A 15,049-nucleotide genomic window follows, 5' to 3' on the forward strand; every position below is an offset into this window, starting at 1 on the left:
AAATTTTGATTAAGTTGGAAGGAGGGATACAGGTCTATAGTTTTATATCCTATGTGTATCCCCATTTTTTTGAATAATGGTTTAACCTTAGAAATTTTCAGCCTTTGGGGGAACACATCTTCATTGAATGATAAATTGACAATATGTACCAGTGGTTCCAATATTTGAGAGGTGACTTATTGTCACTAACACTGCGTCCAGTCCTGCAGCCATTTTGGGTTTCATACTGTTAATTACTTTCAATATTTCATATTTATTAATGGGACTTATCATGCTACTGAGTACTTTTGGTGCTGCTGTTTTTTGTTCTTTGGTAAAGCTCTTGCTTAATTTATCAGGTACACTTAGGAAGTAGTTGTTAATGTAATTGGACGAGACTTCCTTCTTTGTTTTAATGTTACCACTGGATTTAAGCACAATATCCTGGTCTTTACAGCTTTTTTTCTATTTCTTTTTTAACAATTTCCCATGTGGTCCTTGATTTATTGTCTGACTTCCTGATTAGTCTATCATTAATACTTTTGCTAAATTTATTGCTCTACTATATACCTTTTTTGTCGTTACTAACACACTTTCTTAAAATTAGGGTCAGTATTAGTTTTCATTTCAGAGTTTAGTCGTTTCATAGAGTTTTTAATGCCAGATGTGATCCAAGAACATGTGTATCTATGGCTAGATGAGTTGATTTTAACCAATCTTTTTGGAAAGCACATTTGAAAATTTATATTGTATGCAGCATCTGTATCAGTTTGTGACAATACTTCTGCCCACGATTGGTTAGTCAGTGTGATACCAAACTGATTGCAGTTTTTGGGAGAGAAAGTTATACATATCATGTAATGTTCTTGTATGTATTGGAACTGTGAGCACTTATTATAAAAGTGCGTTATGGTAAGATATTCCTAGGTCAGTATTCAAAACTTCTGTACCTGGGCTTTCTATATTTTAAAATATATCATCTATAAGACTATTTTAAGTCTTTGTTACCCTTGTAGAGCTGTTCATATTAGAATATAGGTTGAAACTTTGTAAAATAATTATATTAAGTACATACAGGTTATGAGCAGTTACTATTTTATGTTCTTGAAACAAATTTCTGCAGGACTCACTGACAACTTCTTTCCCATAATTCTAAGTGACTTCTTTTGTAGAATAAGTACACTTTCCATATTACCTTTACTGCTGGATCCACATACTTTTATTCCATAGCTCAGACAGGACTCAAATGGTGTGAAATATATTTATGGAGCGGTAATCTTACAAAACTTATTTTTCTTAGGGCATATATGGTAGTGGACAGCATTTTTCAGGTATCATTTACATGATCAGACCAGTTTAATTTTGCATCGTGTGTAAGGCAAAGAAATTTGGTCTAGTTCTCTTTAATGTATTTGTCACCCATTAAAATTTGTTTTTCGTGAGTTTGCCTCCCCTGATCAAATTCAATAGAGACATTTGTGTTTAGTTTGTTTTCGTTAAAATACTGCAGAATTATTCCTGCAGCAGTATTTGATTCCACTTCAAGCTGCAAATAGCGTGGATTGCGACATATTAATGTCGAATCATCTGCATTTAAGATAGATGTTGCTGGGTTAGTTATAGACTGAACATCATTAACAAATGATTAAAAGAAGGGTCATAATATTGACTCCTATGGAATACCAAAATTAATAATTTCATTAGTGTGATTTGTATGCTCCCTCTGTTGTACTAATAGACACAAACTGCTTCCTATTTGTAAAGTAGGATCTAATCAGATTATGAGCTGCACTTCTAATGCTATAGTTCCATAGTTTGGCAATATGGTCGTATCAATACAGCCAAATGCTTTTCTTTTAAGTCTAGAAAGATGACAGATTCACGTTCTTTAGTATCTATTGCCTTAGTGACATCTTTGATTACTTTGGATGCTGCTGTAGTGGTGGATGACCCCATTGACACACCTATACCATCCCTCAGAAATTATTTTGCTTACCAGGAAGTTGCAGGTTCTTATGTATACAAGTTTCTCAAAGATTTTAAATATTATAGGAAGAACAGGTATGGGTCAAAAGTTTACTAGATTTCTGTTTCCTTTTCTAAAAATAGGCACAACTAGCACAATTTACAACTCATCTGGAAATAGACCATCTTCCATATGGAAGTTGATAGTTGCTGATAAAGGTGAGGCAATTTTATGAACATTTCTTACGAGTGTCCAGACTTAAGCCATCATATCCTACTGCATGAGAATCCTTCAAGCCACTGATGTTAATTATTTCTTCTTCACTTGTTGGCGTCATACTTCCTGACACTGGTGTTCCTCTGAATTTGTATTTGTTTATGCTAGAACCAACAGAAGCAATCGGCTTAAAAAATCAAAGTACTTGTTAAATAGATTGACATTTTGATCAGGTTCTATTGTGGCATTTATCAGCAAGTGATTTGCAGTTTTATTTTTTCCAGATTTACCTATTTCTCTATTTACTAGTGACCATGTTTTGAAAATATTATTGGGTAACACATTAAAATTTTTGAGAGAGAATTTTCACGAATCTGTTGAAGTTTGCCTCTACATTGCAAGAAAGGAAGGTAATTCCACTACCAGTTTTAGTGCTTCATTAATGGTGTTTATATACTTAGCAGTTAACCTAACATTTATCAGTAATTAATGTCCATCATGACCTTTATGGTGTAATAGGTGATCAACATTAAACAATCTTAGCTAAATCAACTTCATAAGAAATGTACAGAAAAGTTATGAGGGCAGGACTAAAGCCTCGTAGGACTCATTTGTAAATAAGATATTTTGAAGTTTTAAAATTGAATATGTATCTGGTCCTGCTGCTCCCCATTTTGGTATGCAGTACAATGTGTGGGGAGGTAAGTCTGTATGACATGGTCAGCAGGATTTTTGTGTCCACCATTTACCACTTTTTCATTAGAGATATTTGTACTTTTTCCAACATCTCAGTGTTTTCCTGTGTCAAAAATTTGCCCACCTCCATTCCCAGAACCCTATTACAGTCCACTGAATCCCCAATGCTCAGAATAAAATCCTTTCATCTGTTCTGTGTCTCAAATTTAGTACACATTGTTTTCTTCCCATTGAACAATAAAATTGTTCTCTAAAATACCATTCTACTGTTCACATATTCTCACTGGCTGTCTTCAAAATCCTTCACCAAGTCACTACACACTAACAAAGATGTGTCGACATACATAATCACCTTTTCATTTACTGCTGTGTGCATATTTATATGTAAGAAATAGCAGGAAGTCTTAGAAATGAACCTTGAGCAACACCATATTTTACCTGCAGAGAATCATAGTAGACATCTATTTCTGGATTTACATTTTATTTTAACATTTGTCTTTTCAACAAAGACTTATAATGGCTGTAGGTTTTACTCTTCTGCCACAGCAGTCCAGCGTCTAACCATTTTGCGACAATCAAAAGATTTTGAAATGTTTAATCACACGCCATATACTTTACTTTAACCTCTAGAGGCCTGAAGTCAGCGTTTTGGAGTAAACTGGACACTCCAAACTTTAATGTGTTGGTTGGCACCACTGATTTTAAAATATCCATGAATATATTTTTATATTTACACATTGTTGCAGGTCATGTGTCTCATACAATACATTGGCTTGCTAACAAGACAATCTGCCACACAGTGAAAAAATAAATGTTACTTTATTTTTGCTTATTGCATTACATACATTCCTACTCATGATAGAAAATTCACAAAGTTGTTATGATTGTCTCATCCCATGTTCTTTTTTAAATATAAATTGTTAGAAATATAAATTACATGAACTTTTTACAGATTTTTAAAAATTTTGCAGAATGTTATTAAGTATGAAACTTTTTGAAACAGTTTCTTTCCAATGTAAAGCACAAAAACACCATACATTCAAAACGTTTGACATTCGTTAGCTTCGAACAACCCATTCCTCTGCATCTTTATCTGTTCTTTTTTGGTATCCATTTCTGGCATGTGCAAAGCACATTTGTACCTTTTGGCCACTGGTGGTACTGGCTGAACTAATCTCTTTTCATTGTCCTCTCCACTTTCTTCACTTTCCTCTTCATCACCTTCATCACCTTCCTTTTCACATCTGTCTGGGTTGTTTGCCTTTCTTTCAGTGGTGCTGAAAAGATTTTCAGCAGTATCCATCTTGAAGGACTCTTCCAGTGCAGTGTTCTTGTATTGAATACATGATGCAGCAGTAGCAGCAAAATCAAAAAATTGTGCAGTACCTCTGTTGTCCACTTCCTCATTGTGTCTTTCATGGCGTATTTGCTAATGGCCCTGTCCATAAGATCCACACTGCCCATGTGAGAGTTTTACATATTTACAGCAAAAGGGCAAGGAATCTATATGCTGACCTTGGTGCTTGCTCCACCTTCGACAAGTTTCCACAGAATTTACCCCTGAGTATGTAGAAGCCAAATGAATGGCACCATGATCATGCCATTTTATGATTGGAATCTCATCACAATCTCTCACCATTTGGTTGAAACTTCCTCTTCCCTCACATTTGAGAAGTCCATCTTTTTCAAGCCAATACTTTTTGGTAACCTTGAGGTCATCATTGTTCCACACCCTCAAATAGCTCCGTGATTGAGGAGAGAACTTTGAAGAGGCAAAGTAGTGAAATATTGACCCATGAAAATCTTTGTTCCTGCTGGCAATATATCAGACTACTACAATACCACTTTCCCTCCAATATGTAATTTTTCAGGCATAGGCGTCTTCTCTGAATTAGTTGGTCTCTGTCCACTCTCATACATAAAAATCTAAGGGTAGTCTTAGTCCACTTGCTAAAGCCATTACAAAGTTCTTCAGGCCCACAGGTTAAGATTTTCCTCTAACGTATTGTTTCATGTGGACTTTCCCATGGAATGACACCATTTGTTTGTCTGTCTGTTCTTTGGACGAAGATGGTAGACATGTTTTTCTAATCATTGACAACATTGGTGAAAGTTTCAAGTATCTGTCCGTTTTTTCATTGTCACTGACAGTATGGTCATCAACAACCTTGAGATATGCTCTAAGGCTGTAGAAACTAACTATGCTGATGTTTACTGCAACCACTGGATATCTAGTACATTGTTTCTGACAGCCTAAGCTTAGGAGAACCAAAAACTGAAATCACAATACTTACAGCCCAGTATTTCTTGATCTCATCTAGGGTGGTGGTGGTAAGAGATCTTCCATGTGATGAAACATGCTTTTATTTTGGTTTTTCTGCCATATTACTGAACAAATCTTCATTTAAATACTACTAAAATATTCGAACAGTTTCCTAACTCCTGTACCAACAGATTCTGCATTAGAACTATGATGTTGACATCATGGCAGTTGATATACAAGGCGAAAATTAAAATAGAATAATATTTCTTAAAAATTATTGTTTTGTAATAATTAACATTCATGCTTATTTAAACTACTAAAATATGTACTCTTCTGTGGTAGCAGCATTGTGTTCGATCTCTAGACCACCACCACCACCACCACCACCACCACCACCACCACCACCACCACCACCACCACCACCACCACCACCACCACCACGAAGAACTCATCCAGAAGCTAAGCTATTTCTAAATCAAATGTACCTGTCAATAATATTTGGATTTTTACATCCCGTTTGCGAAGTTTTATTCATACAGAAAGCATTAGAAATGCCTATACCATTATTAAAGTTGTGAAACAAATCTTAAAAATAATAATGTTGAAACAATGAATGAACAATATAAAATGTAGCCGCCTGCCATTTGCTCACATCCATATGAAATGTAGTCACAGAGACCCAATGTATCAAATATGATACATCTACTAAATTAAGAATTTTTCAGAAGTAAACTCATCTTTCATGTCACTTTGATATAATTAGTCAGGGAACAGTTAAAAATATTTTTGCACTTCTTTAGAAGTATGTAAATGATGAATTAACAATACTAACCTTTCTTGATGCCATGTTTACACAATTGTTACTGACTGCTCCTGACACTTAGTGGTCATTCTGAGAACTAGGAATAGGCTGCCTGGTTGTTCTGCAGAGTGTATTTAATAGGATACAGTGTTTTTACGAAAAAAAGGGCACACATTGTGTAGGAACATGATTTGAACAGATGTATTATATTTGATACAAGGGGTCGCTAGAGGTTAATGATTTAGGGCCTCCATGAGCATTATGAAATTGGTCAGCACAGTCTTCATTTTCTGAACCCACATTACACTTCACTGAAATCATTTTGTTTCTCTAATACACTTTGAATGATGTTTAAACACTGCTTCTGTTTTAGACAGAACAGTTATTATTCTTATGGGTCTATAATTTTCTGCATCCCCTACTTTTAGCAGAACTTCTGGCCTAACTATTTCAAAGTTCAGTTTGTCTCAGTTCAGCCACTATGTTGTCCTCTGTCTTTCAGTTCAGGCTGTGAAAAATGGTCTGCACCAACAGAATGCACAATCTGAATTTTGTAGGTACATTTGATGGACAGTATCAATGTTCTGAATGTTTGTTTGTATCTTTTAGATTATATATAATGGGGGTAGAAGACATTACCAGACTGTGTGTGATAATCCATGAATTAAAAATTCTTAAAGTCATTCACCCTTCATTTCTAAACTGGCTAACTCCTTGCAGTGTCCTGTTTTACCTACAAACCAGTGTAGTAAAATAGCCATGGTTCAACCACTTCCTTTCAAGTTACAGGAAGTAACTCATACCATCAAAAACATGTGGCTCATGCACAAAAGTTTCATTAAAAGTTTAAAAAACATCATTGCCAAAGTATGTTTAAATTTAAGGACTGAAAAAAATATTTCACAGAATTTATTTAGTTCATTACAGCACATTTTCATTTATTCATTAGGAAATATGAATGCAAATGATTCATCTATTTGGAATGAGCTTGTGAATAAAATACATGTTCACAAGACATTGCAATTACAAATTGGACTTCTTGTTTAAAGTTCTTGTTTTATGTTTAGAGCTTGCACATCATTTTCAATACTTAATTGTGTTTAATTTATTAGGATAAAACGAATTCAAAAAAGGGGGTTTTTGAAGTTGTCTCTAAAGCTGACAAGGGAATTGTCTTATGAAGTAATTTATAGCTTTACAGTAAATTATAGGAACTACTGTTAATTTTTTTAGTATTGTGCTTGGTAAAAAATCATCAACCAGAATCTGGAACAATTCTAGAAGTGTTAAATGTAAAGATAAAATCAGTATTTTATATACAGCAAACTTTAAAAAGCTTACAGCATTCATTTTCCACATATACAAAATATCATTTTAAGAATAAATAAGATTTCACATTGAGATTTTCATTCATCAAATACATTAATTTTACACTGGTGGCAATCATTCAGTACTTCCCTCATCACAGAGCATCACCTACAACTCAGAATAATTCTTAGTTTCAAAAACCTTAAAATGCAATTTCCCTGCATTTCTCTGGTCAACAAAGGATTGGTCTCCTTAAAGTTTCAATATTTAATGCCATTCTAAAGCAACATGGCATATTATAAGGTACACATTGGCTATTATTACAGTGACAACTGTGACTGGCATCCCAATCCTGTGGAAATAAAAGTGTTTTGTTAGTCATTCATTTTTAATATTTTTCAAGCTAATGCTAAACTATGCTGTCTTAGCATACAATACCTAACAAATAACCTACAGTAGCAGTGGAAGGTAAAAAAAAGTCAACATCAGTCATGACCACTTCATACAGGGAACAATATCTATCAACAGGGAATGCATATCTATCATAAACCAAAGGCAAATATCAAGTGCTGCTGGGATCTGTAATGTGGCCATTGCTTTTTAATATGTTTGTAGAGTACATAGGTGTTGAAGGGAAGGAGAAGAAAATTTTGTATGCAGATGGCATGATATTACTGAACTGTGACCAAAATGTGGTACAGCTGGAGAGAAGAGCATACATATCTGCAAACACTGCAGCTCATTTGCTCCTGGAAAATAAGAAGTCTGCCTGAAGAACTACAGAGCAATGTACATGACACTACATTTTCAAAGAGCCTCACAGACTGTCTGGTGGAAAAGGAATTTTGCAGTGTTGAGGAGTACTTACCACATTAAATTTATATGTATTGTTGGTGTTAAAGTCATTAGAATGTAACAAAAATGGTTAGGAAGTATGTGATAATTTAAGTTTTCTATTTTTGACATGCCCTGTATTGCATGTACATTCAATGTACAGCATCAAATGAAATCCAATGTATCTTTACCATTCACAATCCAAACACTAAAATTTGGCTAACCAAAACATTCATTTTTTAGTCAATTATCAAAATCTGTACAATGAGGTAATCAAGGTAACAATAGATAAGTCATCACATAATTTTCCTCTATAAGCCTTTTTACAAATACCATAATAATATAGCACCCTCTCAACCCATAAATGTAAAATTTTCTGTAATAACTGGTTCAGTGGCAACTGTCATAACTGCAGATAACTGCAGATAAATTTGTGCACTAGATCTGTTGTGAAATGCCTATTAGTCATGTTTTAATTTCTACTAAAAGGGTATTTTAAGACATCACAGTGATAAAGGCAGGCTGCAAGGAGTGCGATATCAAACCTACTTTGAGAGTTTACCGTATTTCGTCACAGCACTAACCAGGTGAATAATTTATCTTTGCCAATTAAGAACCACTTTAATTATAGCCATTTCATGACTAAACAGTGTCTAGTGGAAATTATCACAATCTGCATGTTGCAGTATTATATAGGTCAGAAATATTTTCTCACAGCAAATTAGAGTACAATTTTAAGTAAACAATGGGAAGAAACCGGTTATTTTGAGCATTAAAATTTAATGTTCTTAAGAGTATTTTCAGTCAGTCATTGCGTCTTCAAAAAATGTGCGTTTTTTGCTAGACACATTTCACTTTGAGGTAAAGCATCATCAATGGTCTTTAAATTATTTACACTTTAATTTGCTTCAAGATAAAAAAGACAGTTAAAACAAGTCAGTTAAAAACAAGTCAGTTTTGTTTTATGGTGACTTCCTTTTTATTACTTATCCATAGTGTAAGGTAGGTTAGGAAGTGGAGTTCAGTCTGAATTTGCTAAGCTAATAATTATCACAAGCTACTCACAAAGTTGCCCAGAAGTAATGATTCATAGATTAAGAATTAGATTAGATTTGTTGCACTACTCCATCCTAATTTCAGAAAGACACCATTTGACAATTTTCCCTCACACTTTATGGCCCATACCTAATTTTCACAATTAAGACAAGTTTTTTTTACACTGAATTTTGTGATTTTATTCACACCAGGATTTGACAATTACTTCAAATCCTAAATGCAAAACAGTTTTGCCAACTACTTTCTTATTTGGTAGTTACAACTACATGCTGATTGTTGCACGAACAGAGAAATTCCCAGGAACACCACCTTGAAGTGCCTATTAAGAAGGGCCAAAGTGATATCAGTTTTTCTTTACAGTTTACACATTGTGGCCTACTACAGTTTAACACTTCCATAAAATAGGGATTCAATTCCTTAACCACTGGGCCAACTCAGTTAAGCATCCACCAGACAACTTGTGCTGAACCCTAAATGATCAGTCTCTAGGCAATATCTATCAAGCTGCCCTTTACACTAAACAAACCACATGAGACTTCCATAAAAAACCATTTTTAAAGTTGGCGTGTATCATATAAAATGATTCTTAGTATATGTGAGTCATGCAACAACCTGACCATATTGTCCCCTAATTTATCAGCTCTATCTGGTTCCACCAGTTTGCACACATTCCTGCACCTCTGGTGATCTGGTGATCTGTTTCTCTTCAAATACACTTTTGCTTTGGTCTTTTTAGAAAACCTTTACAGGATTCGCTAGAATGCTACCAGCAATTACTAACTTAACAAAATTTTAGTTTTTTAATAGCATAAATAAATTTGAGTAACTGATTTTAAATGAATCTATAAATAAAATTTTTCCTTACTTGAAAAACTGCATAAATGTGAACCTGTAGCCATGTTGCTCAGCAACTCCAGCACAGACAACATTTGATGATGAGCCAATTAATGTACCATTGCCTATAATAAGAAAATAAAATTGATTTATTAGTGACAATTGTGTACCCTTTGCAATCTTGAGTAATTTTATGACTTGTTATGAAACATATCCACACAGTCACCTTTGTAAGCAATTTTTGATTAATGTTAGACAAGTCTGTATTAAAGCACTAATGTGTGCACTGTTCCCAACAATAGATTGCTTGTTGTCGATATTACTTTTCCATTATTACAGTACTTTTATGTATTGCCAGCTCTTTTGATAACAGTTTCATGGCTGATGTGGAACCTTTTATTCCTTCAAGATTTGGTGGCATAATGTCTTTAGTGAAGTGGCATAAGGCAGGTTGGGGCAGTGGCAGTGGGGGAGGAGGGAGAGAAGGATTACTGTTGCTCGACATGCAGTATATCAATGGCCAGTACCATTTCCTTCTTTCTCCCCTCGCCATAAGCACAGTTAGTTATTAACTTGTTTGACGCAAGCAAACACTGTACTGGGCAGTTTCTTGTAAAGTGAGTTGTGTGGTATTTTATTTTTCAAACTGAAAACCTTGGCAACAAGTTCACTATAAGCTAAGCTCAGTGAATGGTCACAAGGTTACTAGTGTGTGGTCCAAGCTCTGCACAGGGATTTTGTATAATACCAAAGTTATTCATAACGAAATGGCCAGTGATTCACGTCAGTGATTTGTAAATAGTTTCTACAATGAGTGCATTGTAGTATTAGCTCAAAATGACATCCTGGGAAATATCAGGTCCTTGCATTACAGGACTGTTACAGAAACAGTCAAATTTGTAGACATGTACGCAATGTTATGAGACAACAGAACTTGGCAGATGACTGCACTTTAACATTTACAACGTAAGGAATAAGCTGATAAAATTGTGAAATGGGATGAAAAAACTTTTCAACACTGCCCTAACAGTGGGTGCACAGCCACTAAGATAGGGATAACAGTGCATCTTCATCTTTGATTATAATGTATTGTATTGGCTCTACAAGTTGGGTGGTATAGCTCTTGTTTGTTTATGCTCACTGTAACTCCTCTGCACATTACATCTAGTTCAGTAATTACCATTTACATCACATATTGAAAATATTTCCTCACTGCATGCAACAGTATAACCTAGTAACAATGTATAAACCAAGTTTTTACCATCTTGACATACTCAGTGCTTTAGTTTAAATAAAATTTATGAGAACACTTTGATCTAGATTGCATCTCATCTATAGGCCTTCCAATGAAAATGGAATTAAGACTTTAACCACCAATGTAGCTGTAGACTATAGTCATGAGGAAACTTTCTTGAACTCTACAAATTTCATTATTATTGACTGCAATAAAATTTATATAGATAGGGTTTGGTGTAAGTGTTTCTGGTAACACTCTTTCCACCTAAGAAAAGCACTGCACATATGCTAACATGTGATGTGGATGTAGCAGAAGTTCGAAATTTCTTATATTAATGAATATAGGAATTTTAAGCTCCAAATATTAAACAGGAACTAATTTTTGTACACTGGAATAACTGCATGAAACATCAAAGATGCTTTAATACACAAGTCTCTTACCTCCTAGACAGGCACCAAAAGCCATTGCCCACACTAAAGGTCTTAATGGCAGATTCAATTCTTCTTTCTTCGCAAGTGAAGTGATTACTCTTACCATCATCGTTGAGAGAGGAATGTTGTCGACGAGTGATGACATTGCTGCCGATACCCACAATATTAACTCAATTGCCACTGCCAGTCTAGCAGATTCAGAGACAGACAGAATTACATTTTCTGTTTGCTGACCAACCCATTCTATTAAACCCAGTCTTGAAAGTGCCTGAAAACAGACACCTTTATCATCATTCATGCATTAACACCTTCATGAGAAACATTATATGATAAAATTATGTAAATTTTCAACAAAACATTAACACAAGAATATGGCTTTTCTGTATGTGACAGGTGGTGGTTCAGTTATGATGTAATGTATCATATGTATACAAATGTGTAGAAGTGAAATGTCTGTTTAACCATTTTCAGAAAATTTGTATAATTGTATAATATAAGGTTTTAGGTGTATGCCATATATTTTATGAATTCTTCAGTATATGGAACTTTATGGAATTTATAGGAATGTTTCTTTAATGAGCATGTCCTATGTTCTTGGATACTGATGTTTGAACACTTCTCATATGAACTGCAAGTTCATGAACAAGTTTTTTGATATTTTATGTAGGAGATTATTCTGATGCTTCATATGATAAGTTTGTATCAGTGTAGCATTGAAAGGACAGTAATGAAAATTTGTAATTGCGAATCTAATTTTTGTGAGCATAGATTGAACTGGATGGAAAATTTTTTAATGACCCACTATTGGTTTAATCTAGATCAAAAAATCTGTAGTGTGTACTGAGGAGAGAGTACTGATTATTCAGGAACAGATGCTGTGATCCACACATGTAGGAAGAGAAAGAACAGCTGTTCCTCTCATGTATTAGAGAATTACAACTTCAAGCTGCCCTGTGTGTGGCAGCTACAACAGTAAGCATTTTGGCAGGCACAGTGGATAGATCATGGTGCATTAAAAATACTGGGAGTAAAATGGCAAAAACTTATCGACACCATCTCAACCACTGCACCTCTTCTCTCTGAACTTAGTATAAGCCAAGTTGTGCCATAAATGACGAAGGAAGGGTTTTATATCAGGACAAACTGAAAATCTTGCGGAGTTCCTGGAAACAATCCAGAGTAGAGCAACAAGCAACTTCTCATTATGGAACCATACCAGCTATCCACTTCAATTTTAGGAAACCATTGTATGAATTACAAATTTTTTATATAGGCCCCACTTTTCCTGATTTTATTCTGGTTTGTAAATTTTCTAACTTTTACAACATTGACTGAAAAAACAAAAACGTTTAATGGAGTACATAGTTTCAAGTCTGAAGTGAAATATGAAATGTCAACATCTTTCTGATATTTACATTGAAATTTACAAATATTTATATTACTTTTATTTAAGTTACATTTATATTGCTGTTAAGGTAATATTTAAGGAACTTCTGAATTAAGATTATGTTAATACCTCCATTAAAACAAAAAGTGCAGCAAAAAATATCAGTGTCCCCCACTCAACACGAGCTAGTACACCTTCTATATCTTCATTATCAGCTAAAAGCAAAAGCAGCATTGCACCTAGTAGGGCAGTCCAACCAAGAGAAAGTTTCAAGGCTGGCACTGAATGCAAAAAGAACATTGAAATCACAAGTAGTAATGTGATTCCCGACTTCCACAGCAATTCCTTGTCACGGATAGGATACTGAAAAAAAAAAAAAAAAAAAGATACTTAAATGCATTTTAACATTTCCATAACAAATCAATTATAAGTATGTAACAGCCTCTAGAGTTCTATAAAATGCAAGTGCCTGAATGTGTACACACACAGGTAACTAAGATAAAAAGCCTTTGTTCATTTAAATGAAAAATTATGGAAGTAACATGCTAAATGTTTATATTGCTGAAGTTTACAGAAGGCCACAGACAAAATTTTTGAAACTTCAGTCTACCATGTTCAGCACACATCAGATCACTTTCAAGAAGCATCTGTGCACACTACAGCTGATGATTAAACTTAACTGAACACAAGAACAAAGTCTGTCAAAATAACTAAGTTCTACTGAACAAACAAAAATCTCAAGCAAAATGGATGAAGGTTACTGTTATCATATGCATCCTCAACATTTACTTTTGAAAAGTAAAGTCTTTGACAAAATAAACTTAATTGTTAAGTAGCACTGCTATAAAGCAAATACCAGATAAACTTACCAGTTGTTTGTGTACGAAGTAATGTATCATGGTGCAACAGTCACTGATTAGAACAGCAACCCTAGACACTATGAAACAGTAACTTTATATTTGTACTGAATGATTATCTGAGAAAATGGGCAAATAAGGGAGTCAACAAGAAAGCTCCTGCAACTATCATCAGTGTCAAGTACACAAAAAGAGAACAGTCATCCTCAAAATATGAAAGACTGATCTAAACTTTAGTTTTAATGAAATTCTTACTCTGGTAACACTAGTCTCTTAAATCATATGTTCAATTATAATTACAGCTTGTGAAACCTTGAATGCACACTTTCAATGCAAACTGGTTCTCTTTTTATTTGATTCTACTTCAATGTTGATTGCCACTATATACAAGACACTAATGCTGCAACTGAGGAAGTTTTCTATCACAATGGCAAATTTTTACCAAATACAGTGTGCTAAGATTATCTGAATTCCACAAACTTAAATTTTGGAACAACATGTAAGTTATAGTAAGGGCATTAAAACCAGTGAGCTTATTGTTAATTGTTAAACAAAGGCAATACTTCTGTGGCACAATTAAATTATATTTTTTAAATGTCAAGTGTTGGAACCAAGTGCTTAATGTACAAGGCTTTCACAACCAATCAACAAATTCAATAAAAGGCTTTAACAAATTTTATGATTCAGCATCTAGATGTATGTACTGTTATATAAAATTTGGAGGAAAACTGACAGCATATTTAGTGATTGGAGGGTTTTCAGGTGTATGTTTTGTTTCCAGGGTTCTTTGGTGTCCAGTCAGATGCCACTGTTTCAGCCCCACAATATTTTGGCAAATGACCCTTCCGCCATCAGGTGGTTCTGATAGAATGGTCAGTCTGCTCTCACTTAAAATGACAAGCCTTTCCTGGGCTTGACAGCAGGTTAAGCACCTGGTGCGCTTTTCCTACTGTTCTTCGGTTTAGGTAGGTGTGCTTCACTTCTCTGATAATGTTCTTTTGAGGATGGCTGTTAGGCCTTCCACAGGCTAGTGTGATAGATTTCTATTCCTCAGCAGGTCAAGACAGCACATGGTTGGCCTGTAGTGGATCTGCTTGGAACAACAGCAAGGGCACATAGCCCAGAATTTGTTTCAGAACAAGTGGCACTTAGTACCTGGTGCATTCTGGTGGCAATGTTTTAA

The 15,049-nt window shown here is 34.6% G+C and overlaps 1 protein-coding gene across 1 annotated transcript in view; it reads right to left on the reverse strand.

The window, feature by feature from the left end:
* Positions 1–7,118: 7,118 nt before the first annotated feature.
* Positions 7,119–15,049, reverse strand: part of LOC126183777 (P protein) — a 61,321-nt gene continuing 53,390 nt past the window's right edge. Inside the window, exons 14-17 of the mRNA XM_049926014.1 lie at positions 13,139–13,372; positions 11,632–11,890; positions 9,986–10,079; positions 7,119–7,582 (exon numbers count right to left, since the gene is read on the reverse strand). Of these exons, the coding sequence (XP_049781971.1) occupies positions 7,498–7,582; positions 9,986–10,079; positions 11,632–11,890; positions 13,139–13,372 (672 nt within the window). The 3' untranslated portion in view covers positions 7,119–7,497. The remainder of the gene's footprint in view (positions 7,583–9,985; positions 10,080–11,631; positions 11,891–13,138; positions 13,373–15,049) is intronic.

The sequence above is a fragment of the Schistocerca cancellata genome, chromosome 4 (assembly GCF_023864275.1).
Source record: "Schistocerca cancellata isolate TAMUIC-IGC-003103 chromosome 4, iqSchCanc2.1, whole genome shotgun sequence".
Classification (NCBI taxonomy): domain Eukaryota; kingdom Metazoa; phylum Arthropoda; class Insecta; order Orthoptera; family Acrididae; genus Schistocerca; species Schistocerca cancellata.